Raw genomic sequence first — 16,941 nt, 5'->3', positions numbered from 1 at the left:
ACAGTAGGGGGGCACTAGTCTCTGATCGGACAGGTCTCTCCTGAGGGAGCGACACTTCTTCACGCGCCGGCGGTGTGTTGTGGGTACGGGCTGCTGGGCTGGCGGCCATTTTGTTGGTTAAATCGGATCACTGCGGGAAGAAACGAGTGAGGGAGAACAGAGGAAGAGAGAGAAGGCAAAAAAAAGAATAATTATCGCAATATAAAAATGCTTTCCGCCGCCCAGTTACTTGACGAGTTAATGGGCCGAGATAGAAACTTGGCCCCGGATGAGAAACGAAGTAACGTTCGCTGGGATCATGAGACGGTGAGTTTTCTTTTTGTTCTTCTCATTCAGTCGACATAGTCCGGGGAAAAGCGGGGAAGCCAGAGCTGATGGGTAGGCACATGCAGCGGGGGAGTGGTGGGCGAACGGTGGTGTTTGTAACAGTCACTGGCAGCCCATTCTGCTTGGCAGCGCCGGGCCGGACACGGTTACAACCCTTCGTACTTAACCGTGGTCGCCGGAGTTCGCCAGGCTGGGCAGTCAAATACCAACGTCTCGCCGCTCGGTTTATCTCGCAAAGGATGTCCGTCCTCTAGCACTTTTCTCCGAAGCTACTGGAGCGTGGTGCTCATTGTTAATAATATTAAACGGGATTGTTTTAGTTTCCGTTCCGTTTTTTTTTGTTTCTAATTAAATTGACTACTAAGCGGCGTTTCTGTTTAAGCAACGTGCACTTTGTCGTGGTTACTGTGCTTTAAGGGCATGGTAAGGTACCGGTCTGAAGTGAGCGGCCGGACGGTAACTAGGCCGTTTCCTGCGGGCTCGTACTCCGTAGTGCGCCTCTAGGCCTGCCTGACCCATGAAGAGCGGATAGGAGGGTGGCGATCACAGCAGAGGTCTGTTGAGGACACAACGGGGAAAAAAAAGTCAAAACTAGGTGCATTGTTTCAGATCAAAGTTGTGCTAAAAAGAGGAGAATTACTGTTGGAACTTAAACGTTTATCTCGGACATTTTGCATTGATTCGCTCATCCATTGCTTTTTTTGAAAATCTGACAGTTTATGTAGCTAGTTTTCACTTGGAAACCTCACTGGTAGCTGGTCTACCAACTTGCCTTTTCTAAGCATTCTTATTGTGGCCACGCTGCGAGTCATAATTATTTTTGTTTTCATAGGTTTGCAAATATTACCTGTGTGGCTTTTGCCCTGCGGAATTATTCACAAATACACGATCTGACTTGGGTAAGCTTTTTCTACTAGTATTTTTTACTAGTATACTAGCCTTGATATTCTGTATTCCGTTTGATGTTTTTTACGACGCTGAGAGAATTTCAAGAACGATTAGAAGCAGATATGTAAGTTATATCTTTTAACTTTTTGGCCCTTTACCTTATCACTATGTTCAGCGTCCTTAGGTTTGGAAATGTGCTTTTGAAATCAGTTTATTATTTAGGTGTTCTGTGACCATGACTGTTCATCTTGCAAAAAATGTAACTTTTTTTTCTTTATAGGTCCTTGTGAAAAAATCCACGATGAAAATCTTAGAAAACAGTAAGTCTAGTTACTTATTGAAAACCATGTTAGTGTATTCTTTATAGGTCCTTGTGAAAAAATTCACGATGAAAATCTTAGAAAACAGTAAGTCTAGTTACTTATTGAAAACCATGTTAGTGTATTCTTTCATTTTTTGTCCTCCAGCTTTACTTTTGTTTTGTCCTGTAGGTATGAGAAAAGCTCCCGGTTCATGAAAGAAGGTTATGAAAGGGACTTCCTCCGTTATTTACAGAGCTTGCTGGCTGAGGTGGAGCGGAGAATTCGCAGAGGCCATGCTAGACTGGCTCTGTCTCAGGCTCAGCAGAATTCTGGAGTGAGTGTGATCTGCAGTTTAAAAAGACACCCACACATCTGCTTTTGAAACCTATTATTTCTGCCTCTCTTCTCTTGATCCCTTGGTTTGTATTCCCAGTTTAGTGTGTTTTTGGGGCTCTTTTAGGGTGGAAACAAGTGTCACTTCACAATTGTTGTGCCACCTCTGTCTAAATTACAATTTGACAAAAATGGTTAAAATACCTCCCTTGTTCTTGAGAGCCGGAGTAATACAAGTTTGACAACTTTGACATTCTTGCAAGTATGGGTTTTTGGTCACAATTGATTTAATTTTAGACTTGTTGAATATAGCTAACATTCGTTTAGTGACATGTTTTTTCACTTGATTTCACATCTAGAAAAACTTCAAGACTTGAAAGTTGAAAACATTTAGTTAAAAAAATGAAAGTTTATATTTAAAGGAAAACATCAGCTAGTTATTTCCATATCATCCAGATTTGTTGTGTATATTTGCAATAAAAACGTTGTCTGTGTGAACTCCTTTAGATCATTTGTAAGTTTAGTATTAATGAAGCACAGATAGAGCCAGCTATGTTTTTAGGGTCATCTCTACACATCCTTTGCACTTCTTACGAAGCATACGCCTTTATATCTTTCTTTGAATTAAACTGTCATGAATAAATGTTACACTTATGACACTTTGCACCTTTTATCTCATAAATATATGCAAGATTAAAGTATTTTCTTATAAGCTTTTGGTGTCATTTGTAAACTAGTTGAACAAGATGTCCTGTGCTTTGATAAGGTGTAGTGAAATGTTTTGTCATCTTTTTCGGATTAACATTGTAAAACAAACCTGTCAATGCTGACAGCTATGCTAAAACAACTGAATACATGCACACTAATTTACTGTTTTTAGTTATTCTCTAATTTTAATGGGTAGCCAAGTGCAAATATCTGCCTAAGAGCATCTCTAAATTGCTCAAATTGTTTATTAAGTTGTATATTGTAGGTTTTAAACAGGAAAGTTAAATTGTTTAATGTCAACATAAAGTAGCTTTGAGTAGGTACGACTTAAATAGGATCAAGTCAGCTCAGTAATAGACTCAGGGGTTAGCAAATGAAAGACAGTTGAAAAAGGGGTTTCTGAAGGGAAGCTTAAGCTGATAAAATTCTATGGAGAAAAGACGATAAAAGATACATGGAGACTTTCTCAGAATCTGTGAAAGAGATACTGAAAAAAGACATACTGACTCATCACCACTTTGAGTTCTCTAAAGAACCTATAGGATTTGTGCCTTTAACACACCACCAGCTAGTCTGGATAACACTGGTCCAACTGCTGCCAGCTGTATCAGGAGAGTTCAGGAAATAAGGTTATAGAAAAAGATAGATGTAGAACAAGCGGAGGTAAATAACATTCACATTAAAGTTCTTTCTTAATTTAGAATTTGCACTTATTCTTGTATATGTGTACAGTTTGTACAATTTGGCCAATTGGTGTATTGGTGCCAAGCTATGAACCCTGCCTCCTTGACCAGGGGAGACTAAGGAAGAGTAGATAGACTCCTCTGACCTACACACATTCAAGCCCATTGTATTTTCACACGCCACTGACTAGGCTGCCCTTGCAGGAGGTTCAGAGCTGAAGGAAGCAGATACATCTACCTCCCCATATAATCACTTCTAAGACATGTCAGCACTATCCTAGTGATTTGAAGCTTATTGTGGACAAGAGTTATGAATTTATTTCAAATGTTGAAATGGTTGTAGCTATTATACATTGACTGATTTCAAATTATCTTCCATATGAAACTGGGCTTCTTAAATGTCAGTGTTGGATGCGTTAGTGATTTTTTAAAAATGGTTATCTGCATCTTTGGTATTCACTCATAAACATAACTAGAAAGGCTTAAGAAATAAAATAATTGTTTCTGGTGGTAGAGTTAGACATACTAGACTAATATGTTCTGGTCACTAAGTTGAACAGTTGTATTGATTGGTTCTTATGATCTAATATCAGATGTAAGAAGAAAATATGAAAATAAGCAGTGACCTGAAAATTTGTTGTGCATTTTGAAAGTTGTAGGTTAATCTCAAAATTGGCATATCTTGACATATGTATGCATCAAAATAAATTTTGTAGACTTAAATGATTACATATTCTACATATTTACAGCATTCTATTTGTAGTGCTTTTATCTTATTTGTATAAATTAATTGTAAAAGTATTTCTAGAAAGTGATGGTATCAAACCTCCATTAATATAGCTATAACAGCATCTTGCTGGACTTCTGCATGTACATAATATTAATTGTGTAACTTATTTTGTTGTAATACTTGTGTGGGGGCATATCGCTATATTTTAGAAAGTGCTTAATCTTTTATAGTGTGATATTGCTTAATTAAATAGTCACAAAATCATTGTCCCTGAATTTTATATAGAGAAAGCTTTGCATAACAAGCTCTGTTTTCCTGGTCTAATGGGCATTACCAAAGTGTTTTTTTTTTTGCTTCAACGGCTTAGCTAGCTCAACATTTAGTGGCACTGCAGTCTTAAAGCAATTGTAAACCTAATTTTTTTTCTTTCTTCAGGCACCAGGACCATCGGGGAAAAATGAGGAAAAAATACAAGTGCTGACGGAGAAAATAGAAGAACTTGTACTTCAGGTTTGATTTTTTACCTATTAACACCTTAAAAAGAAACTAAAAAAATGATTTTCCATTATGATGTCTTTTTTCATCATAATGCCTCTCATTGATAAACAACAACAGTTCCTATGCAGATTTCAATGTATGTCAAAGCTTTTTGGTAAAATCAATGCAACATGGTGGATTTGTGCTTTGTTTCAAAATTGAGTTCAGAAGAAAAAGTAATTTACATGGACAGCTTTTTATACTCAGTTTCAGAACATTTAGTAGCTGGAAGCCCTTCATCTGGTCTTTTCAAACCAGATACAATGAGGAATGCAGTATTGAGTGGCAGTAGGCAGCTGTGATCATATGGTACATTTTGAAGAGTAATTCAAAACTACATGTAGAGTGCAATTTTGTTTTAGTTTTTAGGAAAACAGTCAATGAGGTAATTTGAGAACAATAGAAGCGCTATAGCTAGTATAGAACGGATGGTGGTAATTTAAAGAAATTTAGTTTGAAGCACATAACAGACTAAATGAACAAAAAACTAGGAAACTGTTAAGTAAAATATTGAAAAACAAACTTCCTAAAATTAAAAAAATACTGTTTGGTTAAAGAATATAGTAAAAGTAAGAAATATCCACAAAACCTGAAGAGAATTTTTTTTTAGTGAAATACTAAATGATTAAAAAAAAACTGTGTGGCTATGAAAGGTTAATATTTGACTGAGGTTTTTACCAAGGGAGAATCAGCAATATTCCTCAAGCGAAGCATCACTAACATCATATAGTAGTTAGTATTAGTGTAGAAGGGGAAAATGTTTTATGGTTATTAAAAGGGTTTAAAAAATGTCTAGGCCTTAAAGTGTTCTACTAGTGGTACTTAAATGTTATTCGCAGACCATTTATGAAAGTCTTCCAGCATTCACTAAGCTTGGGGGTAGTACCCAGATATTAGAAAATTGTAAATGTACTGAAGAACTGAACTTTTATAGTCTTGAACAAATAAGGGGGACCTAACTTCAGATATTCAAAATCATCTTCAGAATTAACAGAAAAGAGCTAAATAGAGGATACAAGTGGAAATTGGAGCTGAGACCTGGAGGCACTGTTTTGTACAAAGGCTTGTAACTAATATACAAGCAAGGTAGTAAGGCCATATGATCTCTTCTTGTTTGTAACTTGTTTTATTTGTAATTTTTATCTAGTTAGAAATTATAATTGAAACCTGTACCTGATGGTAAGGTCTAGTTTACTTTAAGATCTAGCTCTTTCGTTAAGATGGGGCTGTTGAATTTTGTAATGTTAACGTTATGCCCAGATGAAAAATTGGAAGATGAAGAGAGCACTGGAATGTTAAAACAGTCTTTATTCTTTGGGCAGATCGAGGAACTGGGCTCAGAGGGGAAAGTGGAAGAGGCCCAGGGGATGATGAAACTTGTTGAACAGTTGAAAGACGAACGAGAGCTTTTGCGCTCCACCACCTCTGTGAGTATGTTAGGATGGGTAAAACTTTTTCATATACATTTTTTAATTTTTAAAGATTTGTTTTTTTCCATACACTACAGATGAGACACATTCTGATCTTCTTTTCTACGTCTTAAATAAATCTGAGACTATTTTTTCTCACCTGATGGATCTGTAATATTAACTTTCAGAGTTGGAATTTATAGTAGACTGCGGCACAGTGGCGCAGTGGTTAGCATTGCTGCCCCACAGGGCAGGGGTCCCTGGGTTCAATTCTGGACCTGGGGTGCTATCTATGTAGAGTTTGTATGTTCATTGTCTTTGTCATTATGTAGAGACCTGATACAGTTAATTTTTGTTTCAGACAATTGAAAGCTTTGCTGCTCAGGAGAAGCAGATGGAGGTGTGTGAGGTGTGTGGGGCATTTCTCATCGTGGGTGATGCCCAGTCCAGAGTGGATGATCACCTCATGGGAAAGCAGCACATGGGCTATGCTAAAATCAAATCTACTGTTGAAGAGCTTAAGGTCTGTTGTAGGTTATTTTTTCTTCTCATAGATGGTATTCTGTCATGTTGTGGTTCTTTTATTTTACTTTCCAGAACCAAGCGAGTTGGAAAATTTTGCTTTGAAAGTTTTCAGGTCCTTATGTAGTTTTTACTTTGTTGCTTTAAAGCCTGCTGTTATGGCATTGTGAAGTAGTATTGTTTGTTGTATATGTTATCTTTCACAAATGATCAAGTATAGAATAAGTAGACCATATGAAAGAAAAATGGTACATTTCATATTAATGATTGCATAAGTATTTTGGTTCCTTTACCAAATCTAATTTAGGTCCACAAAATTAACTTAATGAGTCACAAATACTTGAATGGTTTTTGTGTGCAATAGTAGTGGATCATATGATTTCACAATAAATGTACCCATCTTTATAAGGCCCTTTAGTCAGGTACTGAATTTCTGTGTCATTGAAGCCGATATTCTGGCTTCTTTCAAGACAGAAATGGATGAAAATTTTGGTATCAGTTAGCTAATCTCACATTTATGGTAGATAAACATTAAAATTAAAACAATCATAGTATATTCGTTCTTCAGTTGCTTCGGACAGTGGTTCCCAATTCTGGTGCCGGAGGCCCACACATCTTAAACTCTTAATTTACTTAATAGATTTAATTTACACTGTTTGACTTGATTTTCAGCTCTCAAATATGCAGGAGGTTGCCTTGTAACTGTTGCATTTCATAACATACAACCCCAGACCTATGAGTAGAAGTAATCCTGTGAGTATTCCAACCAAGCACCTTGTTAGCAACATTAAGACTTTCATAAGGAAATTGAGATCTGATGGAATTTGTATGCGTATAGGCCCCCAGAACATGGATTTGTTAGTCCTGATCCATAATACTGTATATTTTAATTTGTAATTCAGGAAAAGCTCCGGAGGCGATCGGAAGATCCTGAGCGTGATGATAAAGGACGGAAGGAAAGAGAGGATCGGGAACGTGAGAGAGAGGAGAGGGAGAAGAGGCGACGGAAGGAGGAGGAAGAGAAAGAGAAGGAACGAGAGAAAGAAAGAGAGAAGGAAAAAGAGAGGGAACGAGAGAAAGATCGGGAGAGGGAGAGAGAGAGGGAAAGGGAGAGGGAGAGAGAGAGAGATCGGGAAAGGCGTCGACGCAGTCACTCACACAGCAGACACTCAAGCAAAGCATCTGAAAGGAGACGCAGTCGCTCAAGAGATCGCAAAAGATCCAGGAGCAAAGACCGGGAGAGAAAGAGGAGCAGGTGGGTGTGCTGCAGGAAGTCTGATAAAGCTTGACTGTAAGGAGAGGAGAATCTATTTCTGCTTCTCAGAAACAACAAATTATTTTTCAAGGACTAAAAAGAATTGTTCTGCATTTGATAGGGTTTGTCATTATTGAGCAGTTAGATTTTACCACCCTTGCTTCTAAGGTATACAGATGGCAGTGCCTATTCTAATTCAGCACTTGTTCAACAGTCAGTGGTTCCAAAAGCAGAAAATATTATTCTCCAGTTTTGGAAAAAGCAAATCTTTCCCGTTCTCATCAATGTGGGTTTTCTTTGTGATGCAAACCTTCGTTCCAATGGTTTCCCAGGAGCAGGGACAGAGAGCGGCGTCGGAGCAGAGATCGCTCAGAGAGGAAGCACCGCTCCCGCAGCCGAGAGAGAAGGAGGTCCAGGAGCCCGGATCGAAAATCTCACAAGCACAGGAGCAGGAGTAGAGAGAAAGACAGAGAGAGGAGGTCCAAAGACAAAGGCAAGACTCTCCACAGAACTGCCCTCTTTCCTCTTCTTGCTTTCTTGTGTTGCACACCACTGTCAAGTTGTCAATGATTAAAGGAGCTATAGAATATATGGAATTTATTGATAAAGGATAGGCCGAGGGATTCTGAAACTGAAGGTGATAAAATTTACTTCCCATATTTCATATTCCTGCTTTTACCTTTTACCTTGAATAATCAATTTTTATTTTATAATAGTGAAGAACACTGTACATAACAGATTAGTGTTCATTTGCTTAGCGGTTTCATGGTAGAGTGTTTTAAGAACATTAGAGGCTCCAAACGAGGCCATCTGGCCCCTTTGGTAGGTAGTACCCTGTGATCCAGATTTTGGTGTTTTGTGTGTGATAAAGGAAGTATATGAAGGTTCCCACTGGAAATTCGATGTGTGTAAATATGGAAATTCCTTTTCTCTCTGTCAGATCGAAAAGATTCGGATGAGAAGAGGAGTAGCAAGAAGTCCAGCAGTGCTGAAAAGCCAAGTGAAGTTCCCAAGGCAGAGCCTATGGAGGTGGAGGCTCCAAAGTCAGAGATTAACGGCACAAGTGAAGACCTACAATCTGAAGGTGACACTCAGTCCAATTAAAACTGATCTGATAGGACCTCAGATCAGGCCGAGGTAAGTACAATCTCTCAACATGGGCTAGGCCTTTTTTTTTTGTTTTTGATTTTTTTCGTTTTTGATCGTGCAGCGTAAGTATGCACGGAAGAAGATGGAACTAAACCGATGAGAAGAAATAGAAAAAAACAAACCCAGAAGGGAAGGCCAGTGTAGCCCTGCAAAACATGTTGGAGGTACCTCATTTTGTATCGGCTATGTTATAACCATTCATTAAAGAAAGGGCATTCCCAAAATATAATACAGATAAAATTCTGTGCCTCTACCTGTACTATAGCTAAACATATATTGTTAATTCACTCGCACCACTTAACAAGGACACTTGTGCCGGTTAATTGCAGTACTTCAGATTTGTTTTTTTTTCATTGCTCAATTACCATTTAAAATTCTAGTCCGTTTTTTTTTTCCAATGACTTCCCGAGGCACATTTGAAGGAGTTTTGTTTATGAATTTTCAGTCTGCTAGTCTTGTAAATGACAAGGATGTTTTGCAGTTTTGTGCTTGATTGCCTTGCATTCTAATGCAGTTTGTTCTGAAACTCGAGAGCCGGTAGCATTGGGATGATGGAAGTGTAGGGTTTATGAATTATTGCAGCTGACTTCCATACCTCACACAGCGTTGGTGTTGTGAGCGACCCATGAAAAGCCAAATTAAAAATCAAGGATACTGTCAATCTGTGCAGGTACTCACCCCAGGTACTCCTTTCTCTACCCACATCAATGTCTGAATGCTGTTGCCTGTAAACTTTTTAAGCTTGCTGTTGTGACTTTGTTTCTTAGACTCTATAAAGGTATTTTTTGCCTTTGTGTGTACTTGTTAATTCATATTCACCATACATTTTTTAACTATTTGGGAAAGCAGTGAAGCCAACTGGTAGTACGAATTAAAGACTGAATGCCAATGAAATGAAAAAAGTAGCCATGACAATTGATGCTGTGCTGCTAAAGGTTACTGCAGTTACAAGCTATATCTGGCAGTACCCATGTATTCCTTGATATAGTTTTACAAGTTGTTTTTTAAATAAAGCTGCTTAAAGACCTTGAATTGGTGGGGTAGGGTAATAAGATATAATAATCTATTTTTAATTGAAGTACATCTCCTCCTAGACACTGTGCTGGTATTTCAGGTGCTTGAAAGCCCAAATGTTAAGGAGTTTGTGTGTCTGTTTTTGACTGCCAGTTATAAAAAAAATGGACAATTTAAATGGTAGTGGTTTGGGGAGGGCATGGTTGTTTCTCAGTTATGGGAACACCAGCTGTCCTTATATGCTTTGACTGTATATCTGCAGCCTTTTTCCTGTTTCCTAATTGTGTGGTTTCTAAATATTTGTGCATATCAGGAACATCTGAGAAGCCTGGGAGGAAGACCTGAAGACTACCTGTCCTGAACTTGCGATACTGCTGCTTAAAACAAGGTGAACGAGAGCTGTAGTGGCCTAGAAACAAATCAAACAAAAATGTAACTAGGATTCAATTGCTGTTTTTAAAGCTCATTTTCAGGACTGGTCACAATCTTTACATGATTTGCTACAACTTACACCAAGAATTTTTTTAAGTTGTGTAATTTTGTTTTGTTTACATGTTTAATAACGAACAATTAAAAACTTGTACGTGTGGCTTGTTCAGTTTGTATCTTCAGGTTCTACTTTACAGTCTTTTTTATTTGAGATCTCAACACTGTTGGTATTTGTAAAGTTCTGGATGGAAACCATTATTGGTTTCTCCTCTTCCTTTCCTCCCCTTCATGTAAGGTATATTTGCAGAAGGCTTTTGGATCACTTCTGGTTTTAAGAGAAGTGATTGAGATTTTTTTTTTTTGTTCGGAATTAAAGAAAAACCTGTATATTTTTGTGTTGATTATGAATTAAAGTACAACTGTTTCTTGTTCAGTGTTTTTTTTTATTTGAGTTTGAAAGATTTTTCTTACTACAGCACAGGGCTCTTTAAAGTGGTGTGTGTAGTTTGGATTACATTTGCAACAGGTTTAGTACGTTCTGTCGAGCAGCAGATTGAAAGAGCTACACCAGTCCCTACTTTCTGCTTCAGGTTTTTTCATTATTTTTTTCTTCTGTCATTCAAGTAAGTTGAACTTAACACTGTCACAGGTCTGTTAAGGGAGTTGTGGTGGTATACATCAATATAATGATTACTATCCAATATTTTGCAATGGTCAAATTCTGGACTAAATTCTAGTGAAACTGAGTTTCTGCACACAGGCCATATGATTATACTACAAAGTAAAAAAGTATTTATAAGACAGTCATACAGCCACTTCAGAGCTTACCCTTTATGCTATATCATCACCAAAATAATATAAGGATAGTCTGTTTTCATTTAAAATAGTTACATCCATCATAAGTCTGAAATTGAAATCTACGTTGGTTCCATCTCCAGTGTCAGTAAAGCAATTTCATTACTTTACTGTTAACTATTGTAAATGTGTAGCTGACATGCTGTGTATTTAGTCCTGTGCCATCAACAGCACAATCTTTATGCAGACAAGATGGTAAAAGTGGTATCTGTAGAACTTTGTGTATTCCACTTGTATGAAAGCAGAATGCTGTTGGTACTTAATAGTGTAGTTCTGTGAAGTAACCTAAAAACTGACACATCTGGAAAAACAAATCTTTAATAAAACTTTCACTGTAACAAAGTTTATACATACATTTTGGTATTCTTATACAATTCAAGTTTTTTTTTTTACAAATTCGGTTTGTAATTTAATTGCACACTTGCATTTGAACAATTTTCCCTAAAGAAGAATCTTAAAAACTTAAAATACAGTACAAAAATAGTTCAGCTTGTTACAAACTTGGTGCACTTCTCATAATTACAGCTGCATAGGTGACTTTAACAAATCCTGTGTACAGGACAAAGCTCAGTATAAAATGATACATTCACCTCAGGTCTTCTGACTCTTCAAAAAGGCACTGTGTAAGCGTTTCATGGCATCATGCTAGTCCAGCATCTTTAGCCATACCATAAAAAATGCCTTTCATTGCTAGTAGGTTTGATGTCGTATCAAACTCTGCTATCTGGCCCTTGTCCAAAACAAGGATCCTGTGGATAAATTAAACAATCAGTCAAAGGAATAAATGGGCAATATTCTGGTATGCACATTAAAACTGAAACATCCTGTGAAGAGCTAATTTTATTTTGATGAATGCTTTCTCTTGTTTCCTACAGCAGAGCTTATTCAGATTCAGCTAGGAATAAGTAACTTGGGCTAAAAAGAATACCAGAAAGGCTTATTTTCCTTGAACAAGATCACCATGAATGAGTCGAAATCTGAGTGAAATATTTTCCTTAACAGTCATTAAATGAACATTATGTACACATACCAAGAAACACTAATCACATTTTAGTCTGAAATCTTTTCTCTTCAACAAATACTTTCAAAGTTCTTAAATGGTGTAACCAATACAATTTTAAGAAGTATTTTATAAAACATGCTCTGTGCTAGTATTAATACCAGTTGAATCTGTCTGAAGAAATCACTGTGGAGAGTCTTTGTGTGCTAGACATTTTACCTTGTGTAGTCCATGATGGTGTTAAGCCTATGTGCGATTGTGAAAACTGTGGAGTCTTCAAACTGCGTCCTGATGGTGGACTGGATCAAGTCGTCCGTCTCTAGGTCTATGGCAGCAGTGGCTTCATCTAGGATCAGGATGCGCGTCTTCCTCAGCAAAGCCCTTGCTAAGCACACCAGCTGCCTCTGCCCTACACTGTTAACCCAGAAACCGAGATTATATACACCTGGGCTCTTACAAAGTAGGGTCTTTTCATCTCTAATACTTGAAAATGTATTTTGCTTAAAATAATATTTAAACCAGGTTAGCACACAGAATTTTTAGGGCGCTAAACAAAATATTCAGTTATTCTTTAGTTTCTTGAGGAAAGCACAAGATGCATCACTTGAATGGTACACAAATTCTGTTTCCTCAAACAGTTCTTTAGTCTCTGCTGGTATACCAACATGATGTTGACTTTGAATGAGTTTATTTCTTCTTGTGAAGTTAATAAAGAGAAGAAACTTCGTTTTAAAATGTCAAACACAATCAAGTGATTGCTTTCAAATAAAAAAAACATTTTTACTGCATACCATATTCATTTTGATTTTGGCCTGTATTAACAAAGCCCTTACTCCTAATCCCAGTGAAAGGATAATTTGAGGAATTAAGCCATCCAGAGAAATGAGGGGAGCTAAGGTGATAGCAACACAATTAGTACATCTGGTAAATGACACGTGTTGGTGTATTTGTACAGCTTTGGAAACCTGGAAACAATGTTATTTGCGCATTGGAAGGAAGTGGGGTGTTGTTTACCTGAGGTTTTCTCCCCCCTCTGAGCACTCATAGTTTAATTTTGTCTCCTGGCTGCTAACAAACTTCTTGAGGTGGGACAGTTCCAGAGCTCTCCATATGTCTTCATCAGTGTACTGCTCGAAGGGATCAAGGTTCATTCGCAGGGTGCCAGAGAATAGCACGGGTTCCTAGATTGATTGCAACAGTCATGAGAATTAGCAGGGCTTTCATTAGCTAATTTCTGCACATCACCCAGGATGGGCTTTAGGCTCAATAGCAGTACACAATAATTATAAACGTCAAGGAAACAAGACCGTGGGTAGTCCCGATGGGACTGGTAGGAGGTGGGGCTGTATTATTAGCCAGCTGGGATTCTCCCAAAGTGGGAGTGGGCCTGAATCCGCTAGGGATTTCCTCAGCTCTGAGGACTTATAGTGTAACCTGCAAGCTCACAGTGAAAAGGATAAACGACTCCAAAGGTGGACAAGTCAAAGGTGTCTGCCTACATTCTCATCTCCACCTGTGTGCAGTGTTGGGGAATGTAGCTGTGAGCCGAGTCGTGAAAACCACACGACTGGAATCGGTGAACTGGAATGGCTTTTCCAAATCATGCAGAGATATTTGTTAAAATAACAAACAGGATTATTGTGCACAGAACATTTCAATCTATTATTTAAATTGATAAGCGTTATAATTTACACAAACTCATTTACAGTTTAAGCTATTGAGTCAAAATGTTAAAAACCATGAATAGTTTAAAAGACATGCAACCAGAATCATGGCTGGAAGTGTGGACCAGGAGCTCACCTGAGGAATGATAGTGAGTTTGGATCTGAGGTCATGAAGACCGATTTCGGAGATCTTCACCCCATCAATGGTGATCTCTCCCCCAGCTGCTTCCAGGATCCTGAACAGGCAGAGGGTCATAGAGGACTTGCCTGCTCCCGTTCTTCCCACAATTCCAATCTGCAGAAGGCCCACAGAGAATGCACCCATCATTCACTTTACAGCTTTACAGATAGTTTACAGCTACCACTGGTTTTTAGAAGACAGACAAAATGGAGAAGAGCAGGCACTGTGACAGATGCATGTTCTCTTGCTCTCTAGGGCTTTCACCAGATCAGCTAATGAATGACCAGACAATTGGATGAGTCTGTCAAACTCAAGCACAGAGGTCATTCGCAGGTTTGCCCTGTACAACACAAAGTCGGGATTTGCTTATTCAGACTGTATTTCAATATCCCAAACTCCATCTGTCTAGCAACCACCTAGTCTGTTACGGCCACAAGCATGGTGGTACTACATTGCCACTACTGAAGGCACATCAGAACACTTGTTTAAGCTTATTGCATTACATTTGTAATATGCAACCTGTTGCATAGTTCCACCCTGAACCTTTATACTAGGCTTCTGTAAATCGGCAGATGAAGTTAACACCGACAACTATAACAGCCCTTAATGTTACTTGTCTTGCACTGATTAGAAAGGCTCTTGTAGTGATAGCTCATGGACCTGGCTGTTCATAGGTAGTTACGTGTCTCCTGGCTGACTGACCTTCTCCCCTCCCTTGACGGAAAGAGTGAGGTTCTTCAACACCAGGTCCAGCCCCTCCCGATACCTCACACTGTACTTGTGGAACTCCACCGTCCCCTGAGAGGGCCAGTCCGGAGGGGGCCTTTTGTCCTCAATGACCCAGGGGGCCTGAACAGCAGAACAGCAGCAACAATGACTAGTTACAGAGCAAATTGTTGTTACGGGTAATGTCTGATTGACCCTTAGTTTTAAAACATTTTTAGTTTACAAATTCTAAAAGGCAAATATATGCTGATCTCCCCCTATCTAAAACAGTAGTTCCCAAAGATAAGTCAGCATACTGTATATTATAGCAATCTCTGGAAACCTTTTGCCAAAAACTAAGCATATCATTTAACATTCCATGATGTGACAATAGAGAAGCATGTTTAAATAGCATGGTATATTTTTTGTGAAAAGAACATCAATTCTGCTGTCTTAAGGATCTATTCTTCAGGGGTGACACAGTAATGCTGTGGTTAGCATTGCTACCCCAAGGTTTGATCTGGATTGGAACACCTTCTGTGTGGAGCTTGTATATGCTCACTATGATCATGTTCAGGTGCAAGTTTGTAATCTTGACAAACTGGCAAGATTAACTAGCGTCTCTAAAATTGTCACTGTGTTTTTGTGTGTGTCCCATCATCCCATCCAATATGTACAGTAGTCCGCCTTGCGCCATTTGCTTCCAAAACAGGCTCTTTCCAGGAATTAGTGAGTTTCTGGCAATGGATGGATGGATGGTTCTTTCCTCAACATTAAAACCCTGTACACATCTTTATCCCCGACTAAAAACAGTGCAGATCTCTCACTGTGTCAGAGCGATTTCGACATTTTACACCCTGCAACCCTCACAGTTCTTTACAGGAGAGTTGTCCTCAATTGCAGGAGGGATAGAGCTGACCCTGCCAGGGCTACCAGGCTCAGATCCAGGTGCCTGCATAGCAAGATAATCCTGCTGACTCAGCCCTCCTGTCTGGGTAGTTCTAGTTACAACAGACATAGCGCAGGCACAAATAAATTACACTTGGAGTATCTGACTTCATCTGGGATCAGAACAAGCAAAATTAATAGTGGGTCTCTCCCCAGCTGCCCTCAGACTAAACTTTTTTTCCTCACATTGAAGATACAGCTGCTGTCACAGCCACCTACCTCGGTCTTTGTCTCCGAGTACTCCTTCACCCTCTCCACAGCCACGATGTTGCTCTCCAAGTCAGAGCTCATCCTTACCAGCCAGTTCAAAGACATGGTGACCTACGCAGTATCATTGCAAACAAGCTTATTCCAGCACACCCAAAGTAACTGTCAACACTTATCCAGCCTTTCAAACGACAATAAGTTATTGTTGTAAATGTTATGCTTATTGTTATTGCTTGAACAACAACTGTAATGCATCAGTTGTACCAACAATCATCCCTCAGGATTCAACATTCTTGTAGAATACAAATATTTCCACAAGCTTAGAGGAATGGATAAAAGCATCCCCATTTGTTATTGAAGCAGAAAAAAAATATTAAGTTAAAGGTAAAGCTAAGAGCTTGTTATTAAACTGATATCTGAAACGAAGAACTGTATCTCTTAGGGAACAAAAATGTGAGGTGAAACTGCATTTAATAAACATTCAAACATGCACATGCACAAGTAAGATGACAGTAAGGTAAAAGCTTCCTTCCTTGAGCACAAATCTGCTAACATTTGAACAAAACCTTGTGTCTCACTCACCTGTAGGGCATAAGACACAGAGAGTCCCACAAGGCCTGGGCTCAGCGTACTTTTTCCAATCACTGCAAACAGTGCAGCGAAAAGCACAATGCAGTTCCCAATGAATTCAATACGGACTCCAAGCCATCTGCAAAGCGCACAGGTGGAAAAAAGCAATGCTTCATTTTACCAATGCAATACAATTTCATTGCAATTTGTCATGCACAAATTTGTCATGCACCATGATACCGTACTTGTGGCAATATAAGCCCTTAAAGTATGCAGCAAGCAATCAAAGCTAAGTTTATCACAACAAACGTACTCTACTGATCACTACAGTGTATGTACTGTACTGTGTTATAGATGCTATAGACGTTAAGTGATCCTAGGATATTTACCAAGCCAGAAGTTTATGTAAACAGGTGCAGCCCAATTTCACTCATATTATTATTACTTTACTTTAAATGAATGCCTGAAAAAATAAATTTAAGTTATTAGGCTGTACACACAGTTTGAACGATTCAAAAATTGTTT

General features: G+C 38.6%; 2 protein-coding genes across 7 annotated transcripts in view; one reads left to right on the top strand and one right to left on the bottom strand.

The window, feature by feature from the left end:
* The first annotated feature begins 115 nt into the window (after positions 1 to 115).
* Positions 116 to 10,719, top strand: luc7l3 (LUC7-like 3 pre-mRNA splicing factor). 3 transcript variants are annotated; one of them, XR_001479422.2, is made up of 11 exons: positions 116 to 306; positions 1,160 to 1,226; positions 1,496 to 1,535; positions 1,707 to 1,851; positions 4,407 to 4,481; positions 5,831 to 5,935; positions 6,279 to 6,440; positions 7,342 to 7,694; positions 8,027 to 8,187; positions 8,635 to 9,513; positions 10,171 to 10,719. XR_001479422.2 is itself a non-coding variant. In XM_015356129.2 (11 exons), exons 1-10 carry the CDS (start codon positions 208 to 210, stop codon positions 8,796 to 8,798), a joined length of 1,371 nt encoding a protein of 456 aa, XP_015211615.1. In that variant the 5' UTR covers positions 116 to 207; the 3' UTR covers positions 8,799 to 8,831; positions 10,171 to 10,719. The 3 variants fall into 3 exon arrangements, 2 of the variants coding, with proteins under 2 accessions (XP_015211615.1, XP_015211613.1); XM_015356129.2 differs by having other exon boundaries at positions 8,635 to 8,831; XM_015356127.2 differs by having other exon boundaries at positions 8,635 to 10,719.
* A 724-nt stretch (positions 10,720 to 11,443) lies between these two features.
* The window catches only part of abcc3 (ATP-binding cassette, sub-family C (CFTR/MRP), member 3), a 94,699-nt gene continuing 89,201 nt past the window's right edge, over positions 11,444 to 16,941 (bottom strand). For all 4 annotated transcript variants that reach the window (XM_015356119.2, XM_015356120.2, XM_015356121.2 and 1 more), the window contains 7 exons: positions 16,429 to 16,555; positions 15,859 to 15,960; positions 14,689 to 14,835; positions 13,942 to 14,100; positions 13,156 to 13,322; positions 12,361 to 12,555; positions 11,444 to 11,890 (listed from right to left, as the gene is read on the bottom strand). In XM_015356119.2, coding sequence (XP_015211605.1) covers positions 11,782 to 11,890; positions 12,361 to 12,555; positions 13,156 to 13,322; positions 13,942 to 14,100; positions 14,689 to 14,835; positions 15,859 to 15,960; positions 16,429 to 16,555 — 1,006 coding nt within the window. In that variant the 3' untranslated portion in view covers positions 11,444 to 11,781. The remainder of the gene's footprint in view (positions 11,891 to 12,360; positions 12,556 to 13,155; positions 13,323 to 13,941; positions 14,101 to 14,688; positions 14,836 to 15,858; positions 15,961 to 16,428; positions 16,556 to 16,941) is intronic.

Source organism: Lepisosteus oculatus, chromosome 9 (genome assembly GCF_040954835.1).
Source record: "Lepisosteus oculatus isolate fLepOcu1 chromosome 9, fLepOcu1.hap2, whole genome shotgun sequence".
Classification (NCBI taxonomy): domain Eukaryota; kingdom Metazoa; phylum Chordata; class Actinopteri; order Semionotiformes; family Lepisosteidae; genus Lepisosteus; species Lepisosteus oculatus.
The sequence above is the reverse complement of the archived record's forward strand: the minus strand, read 5'-3'. Positions and strand labels throughout refer to the sequence as shown.